Source organism: Rhea pennata, chromosome 24 (assembly GCF_028389875.1).
Source record: "Rhea pennata isolate bPtePen1 chromosome 24, bPtePen1.pri, whole genome shotgun sequence".
In the NCBI taxonomy this organism is placed as follows: domain Eukaryota; kingdom Metazoa; phylum Chordata; class Aves; order Rheiformes; family Rheidae; genus Rhea; species Rhea pennata.
Window position 1 is genome coordinate 3,461,277 of NC_084686.1, and position 16,632 is coordinate 3,477,908.

General features: G+C 49.4%; 1 protein-coding gene across 1 annotated transcript; it reads left to right on the forward strand.

Moving 5' to 3' along the window:
• The first annotated feature begins 3,204 nt into the window (after window positions 1-3,204).
• On the forward strand, window positions 3,205-16,119 carry OAF (out at first homolog). Its single transcript, XM_062594569.1, has 4 exons — window positions 3,205-3,432; window positions 13,042-13,176; window positions 13,741-13,921; window positions 14,449-16,119. Exons 1-4 carry the CDS (start codon window positions 3,205-3,207, stop codon window positions 14,721-14,723), a joined length of 819 nt encoding a protein of 272 aa, XP_062450553.1. The 3' UTR covers window positions 14,724-16,119.
• The last annotated feature ends 513 nt before the right edge of the window (window positions 16,120-16,632 follow it).

Genomic DNA, 16,632 nt, shown 5'->3' on the forward strand with positions numbered 1-16,632 from the left:
CAGCAATGGGAAAGGGTCATTGGCTTTGATCTGATTTCAACTAGCTGGGAAAAAGGCATCCTAGACCGTATTAAAAAAAAAAAAAGTGGATGTCACAGATGGATTTTTGGAATAAGAGGAGATGGGTATTTTTGGTGTGAGAGAGAGACAGGGCAGATATATTCTTAAAATGGATGAAGGGGGAAGATGGTGCAGATATTTGTGCATCATCCAGCTTGACAGCATGCAAATAATAGCAAGTGGGTGGTAAATTATGAGGATGGGGTGACTGCAAACATTTTTGTTTGCCTGGTATGTTTGCATGTGGGAAAGGCAAGGAGGAATAGGCTCTGGCAAGCTGTTCATCCACAGCCTTGTGTGGGATGCTGGAGGACTTCTCACACTCTCTACTTCTATTTCTCTCCTGCCTGTTAAGGCTCTGAGCTTTTGCAAGCAAGGGCTATCTTCTTTGAGTCCAGATCTTAATGGGCACTAATCCCTTCCTGGTTTTCCAAGGTGCTGCTGTAACACTGAACTTAGGCGAACAAAATTTTTAGGTGAGGAAGAGGGCACGAAGATTTGCAGCTTGGCCAAATATTAGTGTTTGTCACAGGGATGGCAAAGGGCATATCTAAGACACCCAGGCAAACCCCATGTCGAATTGTAATCCCCTGCTCCCACGCATGGCCCCACTGGAACTTCACAACAAAGTACAGAATGTTTTCTTTTAACAGCATGATTTCCCCTAATCTTGTTCTAAAACACAGCTGAGGTATTTTAATGGAAATTTCCTTCCAGTAAAAAGACTTCAGCAGGCACCTATAACAAACTCCTGGCGCAAGCCATTAGCCTTCAGTAAAATTGTATGCATCTTAGCAAGTGATCCTGCAATGGGAATATTCTACTATAACGATTGGTTCCCTCTCCTATAATTCAGAAAAGAAATCGCAAATACTGACAAGCTCTTCGCACACATAAACTGTAAAGGTAGAAGACACTGTCTGACACCAGTGAAGAATTGCTTTGGCCACTTGGATCTGTCTCCCAAGTGTCTGAGCCTCTTCCTCATCTCCAGCTACCCTTAGTAGCTGGTAATTCCCCACCCGCCACTAATGGGCTCAAAAGTTGGGCGCTGTGAAGTTGACTACCAGGCTCTGTTGCCCTTGAGCCAGTCAGCTTTCTGCCTAGTCCAGACCTCATCCAAACAGTAGATTTCTTCTGTGCTCCTTGCCTGTTTTTCTGTTCTCTGCTATCATTTGCTCTTGCATTCTGCTGCGTGCTGCTGTTCTGACCCCCTCCCAGCGCCCTCTGTATTTCTAGCCACACGTTGTGTCGCTTGTCTCTGTGCCCGCTCATCTGGGGACGTGGATCAAATCTGCCCTTCCCAGACCTGATTCAATCAGTGTTCAGTTCTGCCTTGCTCAGACTGCAATCTGCAGGACTACAGCATCCCTGGCAAGGTGCTGAGTCTTGGAAAGAGCCCCCTGAGACTGTATCCTTTTTGATTTCCCTTGCTCTGGAAGTCACCGGCAGAAAAAAAAATACCATTTACCCTAAGCCAGCTTTACTAGCTTGATGACACAGTGAAGGAGAGAGACCTAAACTGCCCCTTGTGCTCCGGGATCCAGGTGTGCGGTGGGTACAGAGGACCTGCCAAAACCTGCAGCCCGGGAGGGTATGCTCATGCTGGGGGTGCAGCCAGGCTTCCCTTTCTCCTGCAGCATGGGCACAGCGGAGCGTAGGGTCTCGGGTGCAAGTCGGTGAACATGAAATAACCCTAGTGCACCAGGGACATTAATTCTGGGTTTGGGCTGAGAAGCGAGTATGACCCTTCAGATGGGAAATCTTCCAAGGGCTATTTGTGCCCACTGACCTCATGGAACTTTTCTTCCCTTCCAGCCCTGCTAGGGTCCTCCTGTCTTTTTGCATAATCTCCTCCAAATAAATAGACTGTGTGAGTGGGGCCTTCTCGTTTGCAGCTTTTGTCGTTGGGAACAAGCTTCCAGTGTGCTTCTGCTTTGTCAACCCTTCTCTTTTTATGTCTGAAGTGAACCCTCCCTTCTCCCCTGCTTACACCTCTTAACTTTCTCTCCTCCTCTGCTCTTATTTTTCACACTACTATTGTCTCAAAAAGCATTTCAAGGATAAAACTTGTTTGAGAGAGGCTGTGAAGACGTAGGGCCAAATCTTACTTAAATGAGGTCCCACTGACTGTGAAAGGACTACTTAGAGACAAGAGTGATCTTGCCCTCTGGAAGTGTGGTTTAAACAGTTGTTTCTATTTATTTCTGTGCTGCTTCTTGTAAGGATCTTTCTCTGAGGCCCTGATCCTGCTGCCACAATGACCTTTGTGTTTGCAGAGAGACCTTTTGAAATCAAAGGGGCCCTTCATGAGCATCTGTCCATCTGGAAGTGATCGCAGACTTCAGTGGGGTGAAGGGCGGATTTGGAGCCTTTTGACTGCAGATTCTGAAGTGACATAAGTCTACATTCCTTTATAAAATTAAAAAAATAAAAAAGTGGGAGGGGGACCTTAAGTGGCCCACCCTATATCCCCTTGGGGGCAGAAATACACCCCGTGTGCATCAGCACAGACCCATGAGGGTCTCCTGTAGATGGTGAGAGCTTGAGCAATCGTGCAGATGTTTGGTTCACGACAGCGGCGTGTTTAGAGAAGGGATTTGTGTATTCCGTGCAGACAGCAGAGAAGGGGTTTGTCGCTAAGGCCGATCTCCTTTCCCCTTTCCAACTGTAGATTGTAAATAGTTATTTATTCCAAGGAGGGGTGGGGGGAGAAGGAGCGCGGGAGAGGGCAGCCCCAGAGAGAAGGCTGCTGCTGGAGGAGAGGTCTCCCTGCAGCCCGAGCCTCGTCCTGCCGCTCGCCCGAGGGCGGATGAGAGGGGAGCAGGGCGCGTGTGCGGCGCAGAGCTTGGCTTTGGGTCCCTTTACCGAAGCTGCCTTTTTGTTTATTTTATTTTTTTTTACTTTTCCAGTTTTTCCCCTCCGCCCCGCCGGGCGCAGCTGGGGCGCAGCTGGAGGCGGGCAGCGCGCTGTCTCTTTAAGGCAGGTCTCTGGATTTGGGGAAGGAAGTGACGGGCGGGGGGGGGACGAGCGAGCCGCGGCTGGATGAACGGGGGCGGCGGAGCGAGGCGGGCGGCGCCGGGCTGCGCGGCGCCCCGGCGGGCCGGGGGCAGCGCGGAGCCGGCGCTGCGCCCAGGCGGCGGGATGCGCGGCCCGCGGCGCCGGCTGCCGGCGCTGCCCGCGCTGCTGTGGCTGTGGCTGGCGCCGCTGCCGGGCCCCGCGGCGCGGGCCGAGCTGCGGGTGCGGGTGCGGCTGCCCGGCGGGCAGGTGGCCGAGGAGAGCCTGCACGCCGACAGCGGCGCCGACTGCATCAGCCTGGAGCTGCGCGAAGCCGACGGCGCCCTGGTCACCCTCACGGCCGACTTCAGGCAGGTACGGCCGCTGCCCTTCCGTGCCGAGCCGCGCGAGCTCCGCGGTTCTCGCCGCGCTCCGCGCCGGGCTCGGGCCGGGCTCTGGAGCGGGGCGGGAGGGCGGGGGCGCGGGTGTGCGAGGTCCTCGGGGCCGGCGTGGAGCTGGGGGAAAACCTTGGTGGAGGGTCCAGAAGCCGGAGCCGTTTCTGGGGATTTGGAGAGGGGGGTCTCGTGCGCCGCTGGAGGAGAAGTCAGCCTCGGGCGTTGCTGGGGTCTTTGTCTGCAGCCTGCGTGCAGCCCTTCCCGGGCGTACAGCTCCGCGCCGCCCGGGCAGGCTGCTGCCGCTGGTGTTACACCTGTAACCCGGGCCGCCTCCGTGGTGAAACGGCGTGGTAAAGGTCCCTGCAGGATGGGCTGCAAAGCCTACCGCGAGCCCGGGCAGCTCTAGCTGGACCTGACGGGTCTTAGCGGGTCTTTGAGTTCGGAGGTAGCGTAGCCCTGAGTGCAGGGTGCAGCAGCCGCTCGGCATAGCGTGGGGTGACAAATGCGGCCAAGGCTGGAGAGTCTCAGTGTGCAGGGGAGAGCTCAAGGTCCTGCCTCCTGAACGAAGGTGTTTGTTCTCCGTCCCAAGGGCATCTGCACTTCTGATGCAAGTGGGATGCAGTTAGTTTCTTGGTTTTCTGCTGTCTTTGGGAACACGTGTGCATAGAGTTCCTCAGTGGGAAGTGTCTGATTGACAGCTGTCTCTGGGACTGGAAACAGCTCTCCTGTAAGGGGAGCTTTTCTTTGACCCTGTCCCAGAGCCGGTGGGTGAGAAGTGACCTCTCTGCAGGGACAGGATGTTTTCTGAGCTAAGCCTGAGACCCACACTCCTCAGCAGGAGACAGGAGCTTTTGGGCCAGCATGGCATTTTTCAGAGCGTGCCAAGCAAGCCGGATGCAGTGAGTTCTCGGCTGCACAGGGAAGAGCTGCTCTCTGCCATGTGGGTGGCAGGGCAACTGTTATCTTGTTCCAACCCTCTGTTTAGCCTGTTTGTTCAGGTGGACTTTGGCTTGCCGCAAGAGGAAGCTCAAACCCATAGGTAGGAGAGTATCGTGTCCCAACCTGTTGTGAACCTTGGAGCCTTCCTCCAAGGGCTGTTTTGATGCCTCTTCCCCCTCTTGGTACACCCTTTGGGCCCAGTGTCCTTGCAGCCTCTCAGATGGCTCTTCTCCAGCTAGAGCTCTGGAGAGTGTAGGTTCAAGCTCACCCCTTCCTGAGATGCTAGTAGATGCTAGAAGTTGTATTTTGGAGCTTAGTGTGCTCCATGTATTCCAGCACACATGTAGGGAAATGGTCCTGTAATTCCTGTAAAAAGACAAATTCCAAGAAGGCAGGAAACACCAGGAGAATTGGGTTGGGGGGAGGGTTCTCAAATCTACAGATTTTGAATTGCATACCATGGCATGTTCCTGACCACAGGAAATCCAGGCACTTCATGGATCCTCTAGGTAGACCATATGGGAGCCTGGCATGCAGCTTGGGGACTTCTGTTGTCCTGAGCTGTTGATCCTTCCAAAATTTTTCACTTAGGCTCTTCAAAGCCCTTGCCTCGTGTCTTGTCTCCAAACCCAGCTGAGTGTGATAGCTCTTTTCTTGGTCCTATCCTCTTATAATTGTGCTGCTTCTGGTCACAGGTTTCTCTAAAGATATCTCTCACTTCATTATGTTAAATCATTAGCTCCATGCGTGCCCTCGTATCCCGATGGAAATGCATCAGGAGACAGTCCTTGGAAAGCTTTGCAAGGAGTCATTCTTGGCCTTCAGTTTGCTAACGGTTGGGCTGCTGGCTCTTTGTTTCGTGTCTCTGCTGAAATATGACTGAAGAAAAAACAGAGAAACATAAAGCACTGAGGAGATGAATTTGCAGTACTGTGAGTAATGATGTGAGCAGGCAGCTGCCTGGCCAGGGTTCCTCTTTTGACCTGCTTCTCTGGCTGCGCGCAGGCATTTCCCTGTTTTACTCTGGTGCTCATCTCTAACATTACACAACTTCTGCTCTCCAGAGGAAGGTCCCGAGGCTCTCAGCCTCTGGAAAAGCAGCTGGGGTTGTTGATCTGGGTTTCCCAAGCTAGATTGTGTGGTCATGCTGTGGCCAGGATGCTGGGTTTTCACACAATGATTTTTCCACTTCTCTGGCTTAAACTGCAGGGGTTTAGTCCAAAAGCATTTTTTTTAATTCCCTTTGCTAATGAGGGGCTACTGCTAGAGCAGCTGGAGAGGAGAGGAGGTGGAAGATGAGCCAGTATTTAGGGCTTTGGACAGAGGTGGGATTTTGATTTTTTTTTTCCACCTTTGCCTTCATACTCTGCCACCACCTGACCTGAACCTGAAGGAGCTTTAGAAACCCAATTGCTATGCTGTTGCTGTTTGCCCTCCACTCACTAGAGATGTGTATCAGATCCTTCTCGGCCCCTGAAAGCTATGCAAGGTAGATGTGCTGGGTCCAGGAAATGCCCCTTCCCAGGGCAAAAGCTAGCGTGAGTAGCTTTTTGGAGCAACCTCTGGGGTGGCTGTATGTGTGGGAGAAAAGGGCTAGCAAGGCAGGGACCGTGATACAACTAAAATAGAGGAGCCCCATGCCTTCTCATGGAACCTGTGTCCTACAAGACAAATCACTGCAGCAACCCAGGCTCCGTGGGGCAAGAGGAGGATATCTGTCATGTCCTTAGAGCCTATTAGTTTTTTCCTCATTCCCTAGCGCAGCGTCCCAAACTAGGACGTGATATTTTCTGGATTGTGAGATAGTGAAGACTATTTCTTTGTCATGGATTGAAAGAATGTGATGACTTGTCTGTTCCCTGTGTAGTATTGTCAGGCATAAAATATATTGCAGAAAGGAGTGAGAGGGGAGAAGAATCATAAATGTTGTGTCTAATTTGAGTAGCACAGTCTGTTCGGTTGTTTAACAGTGGCCTGAAAACAAAGTGGGTGGTTTTAGTCCAAGGTCAGTACAAAGATGGAATGTTTCTTTTTCCCTTTATTGCAAAAATTGTGTTGGAAATGCAGGGGAGAAGCTATGGCTGCTGACCTATTAATGCATGCATTGCCAGTCCTTTCAACTTCCCTTGATAGTAAGGCTGAAGTTCCTTAATAGTCTGGGTCAGTGTTTTGAGGCCTTATGGCAGGGTCCACCATGTTAGGTGCTAAATGACCAGAGAATATAAGAAAGCATCTGCCCCAAGATGTTATCTGTGAAATTCTGAAAGCAGCCTTTTCTCCAGTGTAGACATGCCCGAAATAGAAAAGGAGAGTTATTCAGCACCCACCTGTAGGAGTGGGACTGCCTAATCAAGGTGATATGCTATGATCTGAAGAGGTTTTCCCAAGTCTGCTGCTGTGCTTCACTCTTTGCTCTGAAGTACCTGATGCCAGCTGCTCGTAGGAATAGGATGTCAAGAGGGACCTGGCACCTTTTAATTCCTCTCTTTCCTAGGAAAGTGTGTTGAATGTGTTCAGGAGCCAGGTGTAGCAGTGAGATGTTCCATGTCCACCAGCCACCTGTTGGACTGAATGGTCCATAGCAAGAACCCTTGCTTGGATGATGATCCCAACAGTGCTTCTCTGCAAGGTGGCACCCAGAACCCCAGACTTCATCAGAGTGAGGCTCACAGGTTGGAGTGATTCTTTCTCCCTGACATGAGCTAAAGACAACAGGGAGATCTGTGCAAGCAGGCTCCATGGAAAGCAGATTTTCAGGCGAACAGAGTTTCAGAGCTGTGCTGTACCATGGCATGCTTCTCAAAGATTTGCTAGCAGTGCTAAAAGGCGCTCTCCTGGAACAGATGACACCAGTTTGCCAGAAGTTACTGTGAGATAATAGAAATCTTTTGAACTCTCTCCCTGGGAGGGATTGCACAATTTGGGGGAAAGAAGCAAGCATGCTGTGAATGGTGAGTGAAGTGCTCCGCAGGTCTCCTTGGTGGCGTTAAACGTTAGAAAATTTAATGCTGTATTATTCAGGCTTGCATTTTCTAGGGATTTGGTTTTGCTTGGGAGGATGGAAGGGATGGGGTGAATTTTTTAAAATATTGTGGTGTTTGTTACTCTGGTGAAGTGAGGGATCTAAAAATGCTGGCTTTTAATTGAACTGATCACTCAAGTGTTGGTAATTAACAGTTGTATCAAATGCAAAGGTAGGGCCATGGCCTGCTGAGCTGCACGTAGGCCTAGAGGGCAGAATGGCCTTGCCAGCCACAGCTCCTCTTTGCTCGCTCCATGGCCTTGGGCAATTCACTTAGGTAGGCTCCAGTTTCAAATGTGGCCTCTGCCAGTTACTTTTTGGCATGCCTCAGTTTGTAAGTGCTGAGCTTGAAGATGCTTAACTAGGGGATGATTTTCCAAGTATCTGAGAGCACAGTGGAAGGCCGAAGGGTTCTCCTGGCTCCTTGCTGTGGCTGGGGAACTGAGGCAAGGGGAAGCTAAGAGGCTATGCACCAAACACCCTTTGGTCTGGCCATTTCCAGTAGGAGAGACATTTTAAAAAAAACCCCTCCTATACAGTACAGCTCAACTGGCTAGATCCCTGGTGTGGATGCAATAATACATGCTCCATGCGGTATGGTGTACAAGCAAGAACAATTTCCTGGCCAACAGTAGCTGTTCCCTCAGAGGGGGTACAGGCAGACCAGGGTGGCAGTGAAGGCTGGTGACAGTGTGAGGAAGGGGGCCCAGGAATGCTAGAGCAACAGAGTACCCCAGACAACTGCTTCTCTTTGCAACATACCGCCCCTACTCTGAGCAACAGCAAAGATGAAAGTGGGTCCCACAGCAGCACTGATGTTGTTGGGGAAGAGAAATTTGGCAGGAAAGCTGAGTAAGTTGGGGGCAAGAAGGCACTGAAATAATTTATTTCCCTGGGAACTGTTTTGCTTCACACAATGTGAAGTCGAGAGGCTGAGCTCAGATCTAGACCACACAGGCTTAGAAGTCTCCACTGGCTAAAGCTTAGGAATGGAGGCTGAACTGTTCTTGCACCCCAGATAGCAGTCCCTGAAAGAGCTGGCTGAGGACAGCATGAGGAGGGGGGAAGCTGAATGACCTCTCTGCTCCTCCGTGCCGGCTAGTGTTTTGCTGGAAGTCCATTTGGTAGGTAAGGGCAACCTGGGCTGATGTGAGCTCTGGGGTACTGAGTTCCCTTTTCCCTCACACAAAAGAAAAACTGCTTTTTCCGTGCTCTGGAAGCCCAGTGCCACAGTTAGAGCATAGCTGCAGAACTGGTTGTTCCCTATTACACCAAGCATCCTGTTGTCCAAACCTAAACAATAGCTGTAATTGTACCTGCCACACAAGCACCAGTCAGGGCCAGGGATTCTCAGCACCCCCCCCCCCCCCCCCCGTGATGCGTTCAGCTGGGGAGTCCCCACCTTGCAAAGGCAATGTTCTGTTGAGACTTGTTCCCTGATGGGAAATTTTGTAGAAACCCAGAACTAAAGGTGCCTGTTGTTGCCTTGGTCAGGTACCACCTTGGCACTGATTCATTCTGCTTCTTCTGGTGGGAAAGAGGTGAGGTGGCTAGGGAGGGAAAGGCTCTCAGAGTAGGAGAAAGCTGGGTAGCTTTTTCCATGCGAGAAGCATGACAGATTCCTGGTGGGACAAGCTTAATTTCTGTTCTACTTATGGTTGCATAGCCAGGGCAAGGGAGACAGGGAAGGTGAGGAAGAGCTGGGCAAGGCCTGGAGAAAGAAGGGTGAAGAAGAGCTGGGGAGAAGATGAGACTTATTTCTTCTTTATCGAGAGAGAGCAGTCACTGCAGGTTCTTCACTCTGGGAAAAATGAGCCATGTGTGGCACAGTTACAGGCTAGCTGATATCCACAGTAAGGATTGCTGGAGCAGGGCTTTTCTCTGGTCCTTTGGATTTGCTTGGAGCAAATGAAGGTGGAATTTCTCTCTTTAGAACAGTATATGCTATAGGAGCCAGTTTCTCGAACAAAACATCTTAATTAAAGCTGTTCACTGGCTCAGTGACTGCACCAGTCCTGGCAAACCCAGAGCCTTCCAGCTATTCCCTGAGCACCTCCCTCCACACCAACAAATGTGCTGGCGATCCCTGACTCCGGGGTGGGCACGCACTGCCTGATTCCTGGGGTTCAGGCAGCACCAGAGCTCTCTGCCCACCAGGCAGAGCTGCTTTCTTTTGCTGTTGTGCAGCAAGACTTGAATCTCAGTGTAGCTGTAGTCTAGTGGCCCCCTGCACGGGGATGTGGACCAACACACTGGGTCAGTGCAGCACCGCAGGCCGGCGGGTTGTACAGCAAGGTGATGGGGATGGACAACAGGCGCTTAGGTTCACTCTGCACGTGTGGGGACACTCGCGCTTTTAAGACAAGTTGCCTGAGCATTATCTCCTTTGCCCAGAATCACTGACTTGTGGAGACCCCCAAAATGATGGCAGCAAGGGACTAGCCTTGGCCAGCAAGTTCACTTCAATCTGAGCAGCCTGTACCTGACCATCGTGTTTCCAGGGAGCCATTAGAGCAGAGCTGCAGGGAAAGGGATGTGGACCAGAAACACTGGGGCAGGGGGAGATGGAGAAGTGAAGCTTCATTATGGGTTGTGAGCCTGGCATTCTTCTGGGTTTGCAAGCCGTGAGGACGGCAGCGTGGGGCAGTTGCTCCAGTTGCTCCCCCAGGTAGCAATGTCAGGTCAGCAGGGCTAGTGTATCGGTAGACTTAGATAAAGATCTGGCTTTGTTTAATGTACCAGTGGAGGCAGCCAGGCGCAGAGGCTTCTGGCTCTGCTCTGGGACCTGGGGTGGGGAGGTGGGGAGAGGAAGACTGCCTGGATGTTTGTCTGACTGCAAGACTTCTGCCAGGATGGGCAGGGGAAAGACCTAAGGAGATCAGCTACTGGCAAAGGTAGACAGGGTTGTGAGGTGGGACTCTACTCTGCGCACTGCTCCCCCTCCAGCCTCTGTAACTCACTACTGATTTTTACTACCAGATTTCCTTCTACTGGCTCTTTCTCCATCTGTACCTCCCTCCCTGCAAGATCACCCTTCCCCATTATTTCTCTTCCTCTCTCCATACCCTTCCAATGAGCAATTCGAGTGAATATGTTTGCAGGCATCTTGACCAGAGGTTGCATGGACTCAGCCTATAAATCAGCAAGCACACAGAGGTGAGTAGATAAATATTTAGATTAGCTTAGCAGCAGCACTGGGTCATTCCCTGGTGAGATGGGAACAAGGGAATACAGTAAGCTTCTCTGAGGGAAATATGGCAGTGACTGGTGACCCTATGCTGTCCTTGTATTTGTTCCTGGGGACTGCCTTGTCTCAATGGCCCCAAGAGCTATTTTGCTCCATTGGTGCATTGCCAAGAGATCAGATTTGGTCCTTCCTCTCGCATGTGGTTAGAACTCAGAAATACTTGGAGCATTTCTGTCTGTATTCATCACTGAAAAGAGCCCCTGAATTGAGGAGCCCTTTGTACACAGTGGAAGTGGCGCCCTCAGACCTGAGCCTGCTTGGAAGGAGCATCTCCCTCTCCAGACTCTGCAGTGCTACCTGGGGCAGCTGGGCTCTGAGCACTGGAGCTGGCGTGAGGGGCCTGCACTTGTATGGGATTACGTGAGAGCTTTGAACCATTCGCTAGGGGTAGGGAGAGAGCTGTGGATATCCCATGAAAAGGAAACAGAGCTGGGAATCTGAAGTTTAATTGTGGATTGATAGATCAGAAGGATTAATCACTTGCTCAGCATGTACTCATTTTACAAAAATTGCCTTCAATCTGGGAAGTACTGCACTGTTTTTAATCTCCTGCAGGTTGCTGAGATTTTTTCAGTCCTAATGCAAAAACATGGCTGTCCACGTTTGCTTTTTTTTTTTTCCTAGACTGAACTCTGATTGTGTAAAGCAAATTAAAATTAAATCCACAGTTAAAAGCTATGCCTGGGTTGGCCATTGGTTTTGATCTACTCCCCCTTAGGCTTTGGCTTTTCGGGGAGCTCAAAGCAGAATGGCTCAATTAGAAGGCAGCAGGACTAAATGTAGATGCGAATGTGGATTGTTCTAGGATTGTCCATGTCTGGGTGGGAATTCTTCTCACTAGAACTGTCAAAAAATAATAACCCAGTAGTAGTTTCACTAGCATTTTTAGTAACTACAGCTGCCAAGCTGGGTTTAGGGATGTGCTAGAATCCATATCAGAAGCTATATTTATAAGATGACAAAATTGTTAGCCAAGGCAGAAAAGAAGGTCAGCTGCAGCTGATCATAATGGGTTCCTTCAGGCTTTAGCAATTTATGACTTTCATTTCTGTTCCACATGCTGTTGGGTCCAGAAATGAGTAATTTACTTGCCAGAATACCAGTTACTTGGAAGCAAGCTAGGGAAGGTAGCAGAGGAGAGTTGGGACTGCTGGCCCTAAGTAATGCATGGAGATAATGGCTATGTGACATTTGTTTAACAAAAATAGGTGCAGATTTTGACGGTGTGCAATCCCAGCTTGTTAATAGCTCACTGGTGAGATGAGGAGTTTTGCTGTAATAAAGGCTTGTGATATTTTTAGTTGATGGCGTATGGAAGCTGTGACCAGCTGCCCTCACAGGGCTTCAATTACAACTCAAAGATAGCAACCTGGAGGAAAAAAAGGGGCCTCGTGTGGTATGTAACGTGCATTCGGATATGGTTTCAGCAGTTTTGGTCCCTCTAGCTAGCTATTCCTAGGAGGAACAGACATCCGGTCCCAGTGGTTCTAGTACTGTGATACAGTGAGATTTTTGGACTGCAGTTATGTCTTCCTTTCACTCATTCTGCCCTCATCCTCTTGCCTGTGCTTATGCTTTCTCCAGCCCTCTGTCTCCCCTTTGCCTTCTGGTCACACATTGGCCCCTAGCAGGATGAGCTGTGTTACAGTAAGAGCAATAACCCTGTTACTACCCCTGATAATAACTCTACCTCTGTGGGAAGGAGGGGAAGTATGCATGCTTCGGCTGCTGCATCAACATGTTTTATTTCTTAGGTGGTTGAAAGTGAAACACTAAAAGACAGTTTCCTGTAGAGAGGTGGATTTAAATTTCTCCTTCCCTTGCAGGCCGTTGTAGCCTGGCTAAGTGAAACCCTGGGTGTTGCATTCATCCCAGCTCAACTAGGAGGTCCAGGGCTTTTCTCCTGGAGGAATGTGTGGTCACAACAGGACATTTGCTGACTGAAAGGCAAAGGAGTAGCCTTTGAGCAAAGTCTAGACACATGGTAGACTTCCCTGCATTGATAGGAGAGCCCTAAATGGTCAATTTGATGGAAAGCATTTCCTCTTGAAAGAGGGAATGATTCCTGTCTCTCCTTGTAAAGGACAGACAACCACCAGCCGTTGTTTGTGGGAACCATGGACATGGAATGTGTCCTGGCAGCCCTGTCCCTGACACAGTGGGATTGCGAAAACCTTTACTTCTTTACAGACAGCAGTAATTATGCTGCAGGGTTGGGTGAGATTGAACCTACACCCTTTTGTTCAAGTAGCAGAAGTATGAGACCTTTAACTTTGTTCTTTTAGATGGAGCTGTTCTCAGTGACCCTGAAGTCTGTTTCCCCTACTGATGCCAAAGGTTTGGTCGTTTAACAAACGTAGTGATATTCATTTCTTTTTCAGGAGGTGAAGATATTCCGTGCCTTAATCTTAGGGGAGCTGGAGAGGGGCCAGAGCCAATTCCAAGCTCTCTGCTTCATCACGCGGCTTCACCGCAACGAGATCATCCCCAGCGAGTCTATGGCAAAGCTGCGGCAGGTAAGAGACAGCCCTGCAACAGGCTTCAGTGCAAACTCTGTCCTCTAGTCCATCCACGGTTTCCTAGGTCTTATGCTGTCCTACCTGTATATCTTTCCCAGACAGCTGCTTAATTGCTCAGCTGTTCACTGGACCAGCCTTTGATCACCCCTACTGTTTAAGGGATTCAGTATTAAACTAATTTCATTAATAATATTGATCATAATCCACTAATAAAGTAGGTGAAGGTGTGATTTAGTTCAGCCTAGACTATATAAAAGGGGAAGTAGATGGCTGGAGCAATTGCCATAAAAAACCCTGCTGCAGATTACCTAATGAAATAAGTAGTAATTTGGCATCATCCATTAGGACAAAGCATCGATAAATGATCACAGGCAAAATGGTTGTCATTCAGCATCACCGAGAAGTTGTATAAGTGCCTTCTGTCCAAACAGGATGCAAGTTTATTTGCCCAGGAACATCCATTTGCACACCTTACATTGGCATGAAATCATGATATTCTAGATGGGAAAATTTATTGCAACCAGGATTCAAAAAAATTTTTTTTTTTTTTGTCCTCTCTAGAAAAATCCCAGGACAGTGCGACAGGCTGAGGAGGTCCGAGGCCTCGAACATCTCAGTATGGATGTAGCTGTGAACTTCAGCAAAGGTGCTCAGCTGAGCTCCCACATTCACAATGTCTGTGCAGAGGCCAAAGAAGCAATTTACACCCGAGAGGAAGATGTCAAATTTTGGCTGGAGAAAGGTAAAAATTTCTTTGATTTGGTGGGAACTGCCTCTGTCAACAGATTGACAGAGTGTTGGGATCTCTCCTGCCAGACTACTGGTGATCAGCACAGATCCCTTCAGCCTCCTGTTCAGCAGCTGCAGTAGTGGTGAATAATGCATGTGTGCAAATTGCTCGCACATCACACTGTGGTAGGATCTATTCTTTGACATATCTGTCTTCCATATTGCTCTCCTAGTGAACACAATTAGGCAGGTACTTTCAAGGCAACCCTTCACCTGGCTTAGCACCCCCACAGACAGACATTCTTTACCATCTCTCTGTGCATTTTGGCTCATTCTTCCAATGAGTCCCGTGTTCTCCAATGGTTTCTATCCAGAATTAAGTCTATTCACACAAACCCTGCAACTAAACTATCTCCAGCCTTACTCTGTGTGACAGTCCTGGAGACTGTAGCAAGAGCAGCACTTGCCTTGGAGGCTCTCTCCCTTGGCCTTGTCTTTCAGCAGCAGCACCCTGAGCAATGTCTGTGCTTCTTCCTACAGGGGTAGATGGCTCCATGTTTGAGGTCCTGCCCCAGACATCAGACCTCCCCGATCTACAGCGCTGCAAGCTGTGCGCGGACCGCTGGAAACCCTGCATCTGCAGCTACTCACTGAACATCGAGTGGTACCCGTGCATGCTGAAGTACTGCAAGACTCGGGATGCTGGGGGCAAAGTTTCTTCTTACAAGTGTGGCATCCGCAGCTGCCAAAAGGGGTACACCTTCGATTATTATGTGCCGCAGAAGCAGCTATGTCTGTGGGACGAGGAGACCTAGCAGCGCCAGGCAAGGCCTTTTCAAGGGGTAGCTCATCTTCCTCCTGCCCCTCTCTTATGATGTTAAGGGCATCCTGGAGTCGGCTGCTCCAAAGAAGGAATATGGTCCACAGAGGTGCCTTGTATGAGGAGAGCTTTGTGTGTGCCTTTCCTTCTGGCCCCCTGCAACCTTCTCCCCACCTATCACTGCCTCATACTGTGATAAGTGGGCTCAGCAAACTGCATGTTAATGCTCTCCTGCCAGTTGCCAGGTGATGCTGCCTCCAGGAAGAAGCAAGTTCTGTCCTTCTGGAGTGAAGGACTGGGAGGGATGTGTTTTGCCCTGCTCTGGATTTAGCAGCTCTGGTAACAGTCATCAGCCTTGAGCATCCTTAGGGTGGTCAGAGCAGGGAGAGAAGTGGTCTTGACAACATGAATAATTGTCAAACATCCCTGCCACTGAAGAAGCCCTTTCACTGATTTTGCCACCTCCTGGTGACATAACAGCATTTCCCAATGGGAAAAATAGCTAATTTATGGGACCACATACTCAAACAACAATGGTACGAAACCTACCCAAAGCAAGAGCCTGCCTGTAGCTTTTTGTAGTATCTGACTGGCTGTTATCCCTCCTGTGGCTAGAAGATAGAATAAGGGGATATATCCCAGCAATCACTTACACACTTAAAGGGCTGATAATGAGGGCTCTACTTAACCCTATGTAGACTAGTTAAGGCCCAACTTCTTGTGTTGGTCCTGTGACTCTCCCACTAAGAAAGAAAAGTCCAGAAACTGGTGACTGCCATCATAACGTTGTGGTTGCGGGTGGGGGGAGGATGATCCCAGGTGGAGTTTGCACCATTATTTTGAAGAAGACAGCGTTGATCTGCCTGACTTAGAGCAGAGGACCAAGGGCCAGAACTCCTCAGGTCTACGTCTTACTCTGCCAATTACTCACAATAAGCTCTTAGATATTGTACTGCTTTGCTGTGCCTTGGTTTCCCCTATATGTAAATTGGGGATGACACTGAAGCTGACCTTGGCTCTGTTATGCACCTGGAGGGCACCAGATAAAGAGCGCTGCTGGATTACTGCCTAATTCCTGTGTCCTCTTTCACTCGAGTTAGAACAGCCAGGGAGGTGAGAAAGAGGCTATTGGGGTTATTTTGAACCCTGGTACCTCATGGTGAAAAGCCTTCACTGTGTGCCTTTTTGCCTAATATCCAGGAATTTGACAAAAAAAAAATCTTACATTGGGTCACAAATATTTTTGTATTGATCCCCTGATGGGGGGGGGAGGGGGAGAAGGGAAAGGTATTTTAATATTGTGACATGAAGTAAAACACACTTGAAATAATTTTTTTCTAAAGCAAATTATTTATCATTTGTAAGGTAAATAAACTGATTTTTTTAAAGCATCCTTTGCCTAAAAGACTCTTTTTTTTTTTTTTTTTTTTTTTTTTTTTGGTCAATCTGAGTGCAATCCAGTTGTTTGGGTTCTTGATTAAGAGCTGTTTTCTTATGGGTAGGTCTCAAGCTTGTGCCCAGGACAGTAAAGACCTATGTATGGGGTGGTGAGGGAAGCATCCTGCTATTCAGTGTGACCCCGCTCCTCCATGTGTTTCTCAAGCATACCTGGCACAGACCTCTTAATGGGAAACCAACTTTGGCTCATCTCAAGCACCTGTGAAAGCTCTGAGCCTCAACCCCAGTGAGATAAGAGGCTGGCAGTGGATGGAGAAGGTGGTCCTGGGAGTGGCAGGTGGATGCCTTCTTTTTCTCTCCTAGTGATGATGGGGTCCTGCAAGGGGACATCATGAAGATGTGCAGCTGCAGTTTGTGTCTGGAGGCTTGTAGGAGCAACAGCATCAAAGAAGTATCCTCTCGTTATCCCTCTACTGCTATAGTGGAGGAGAGATGACAGCTTCGGA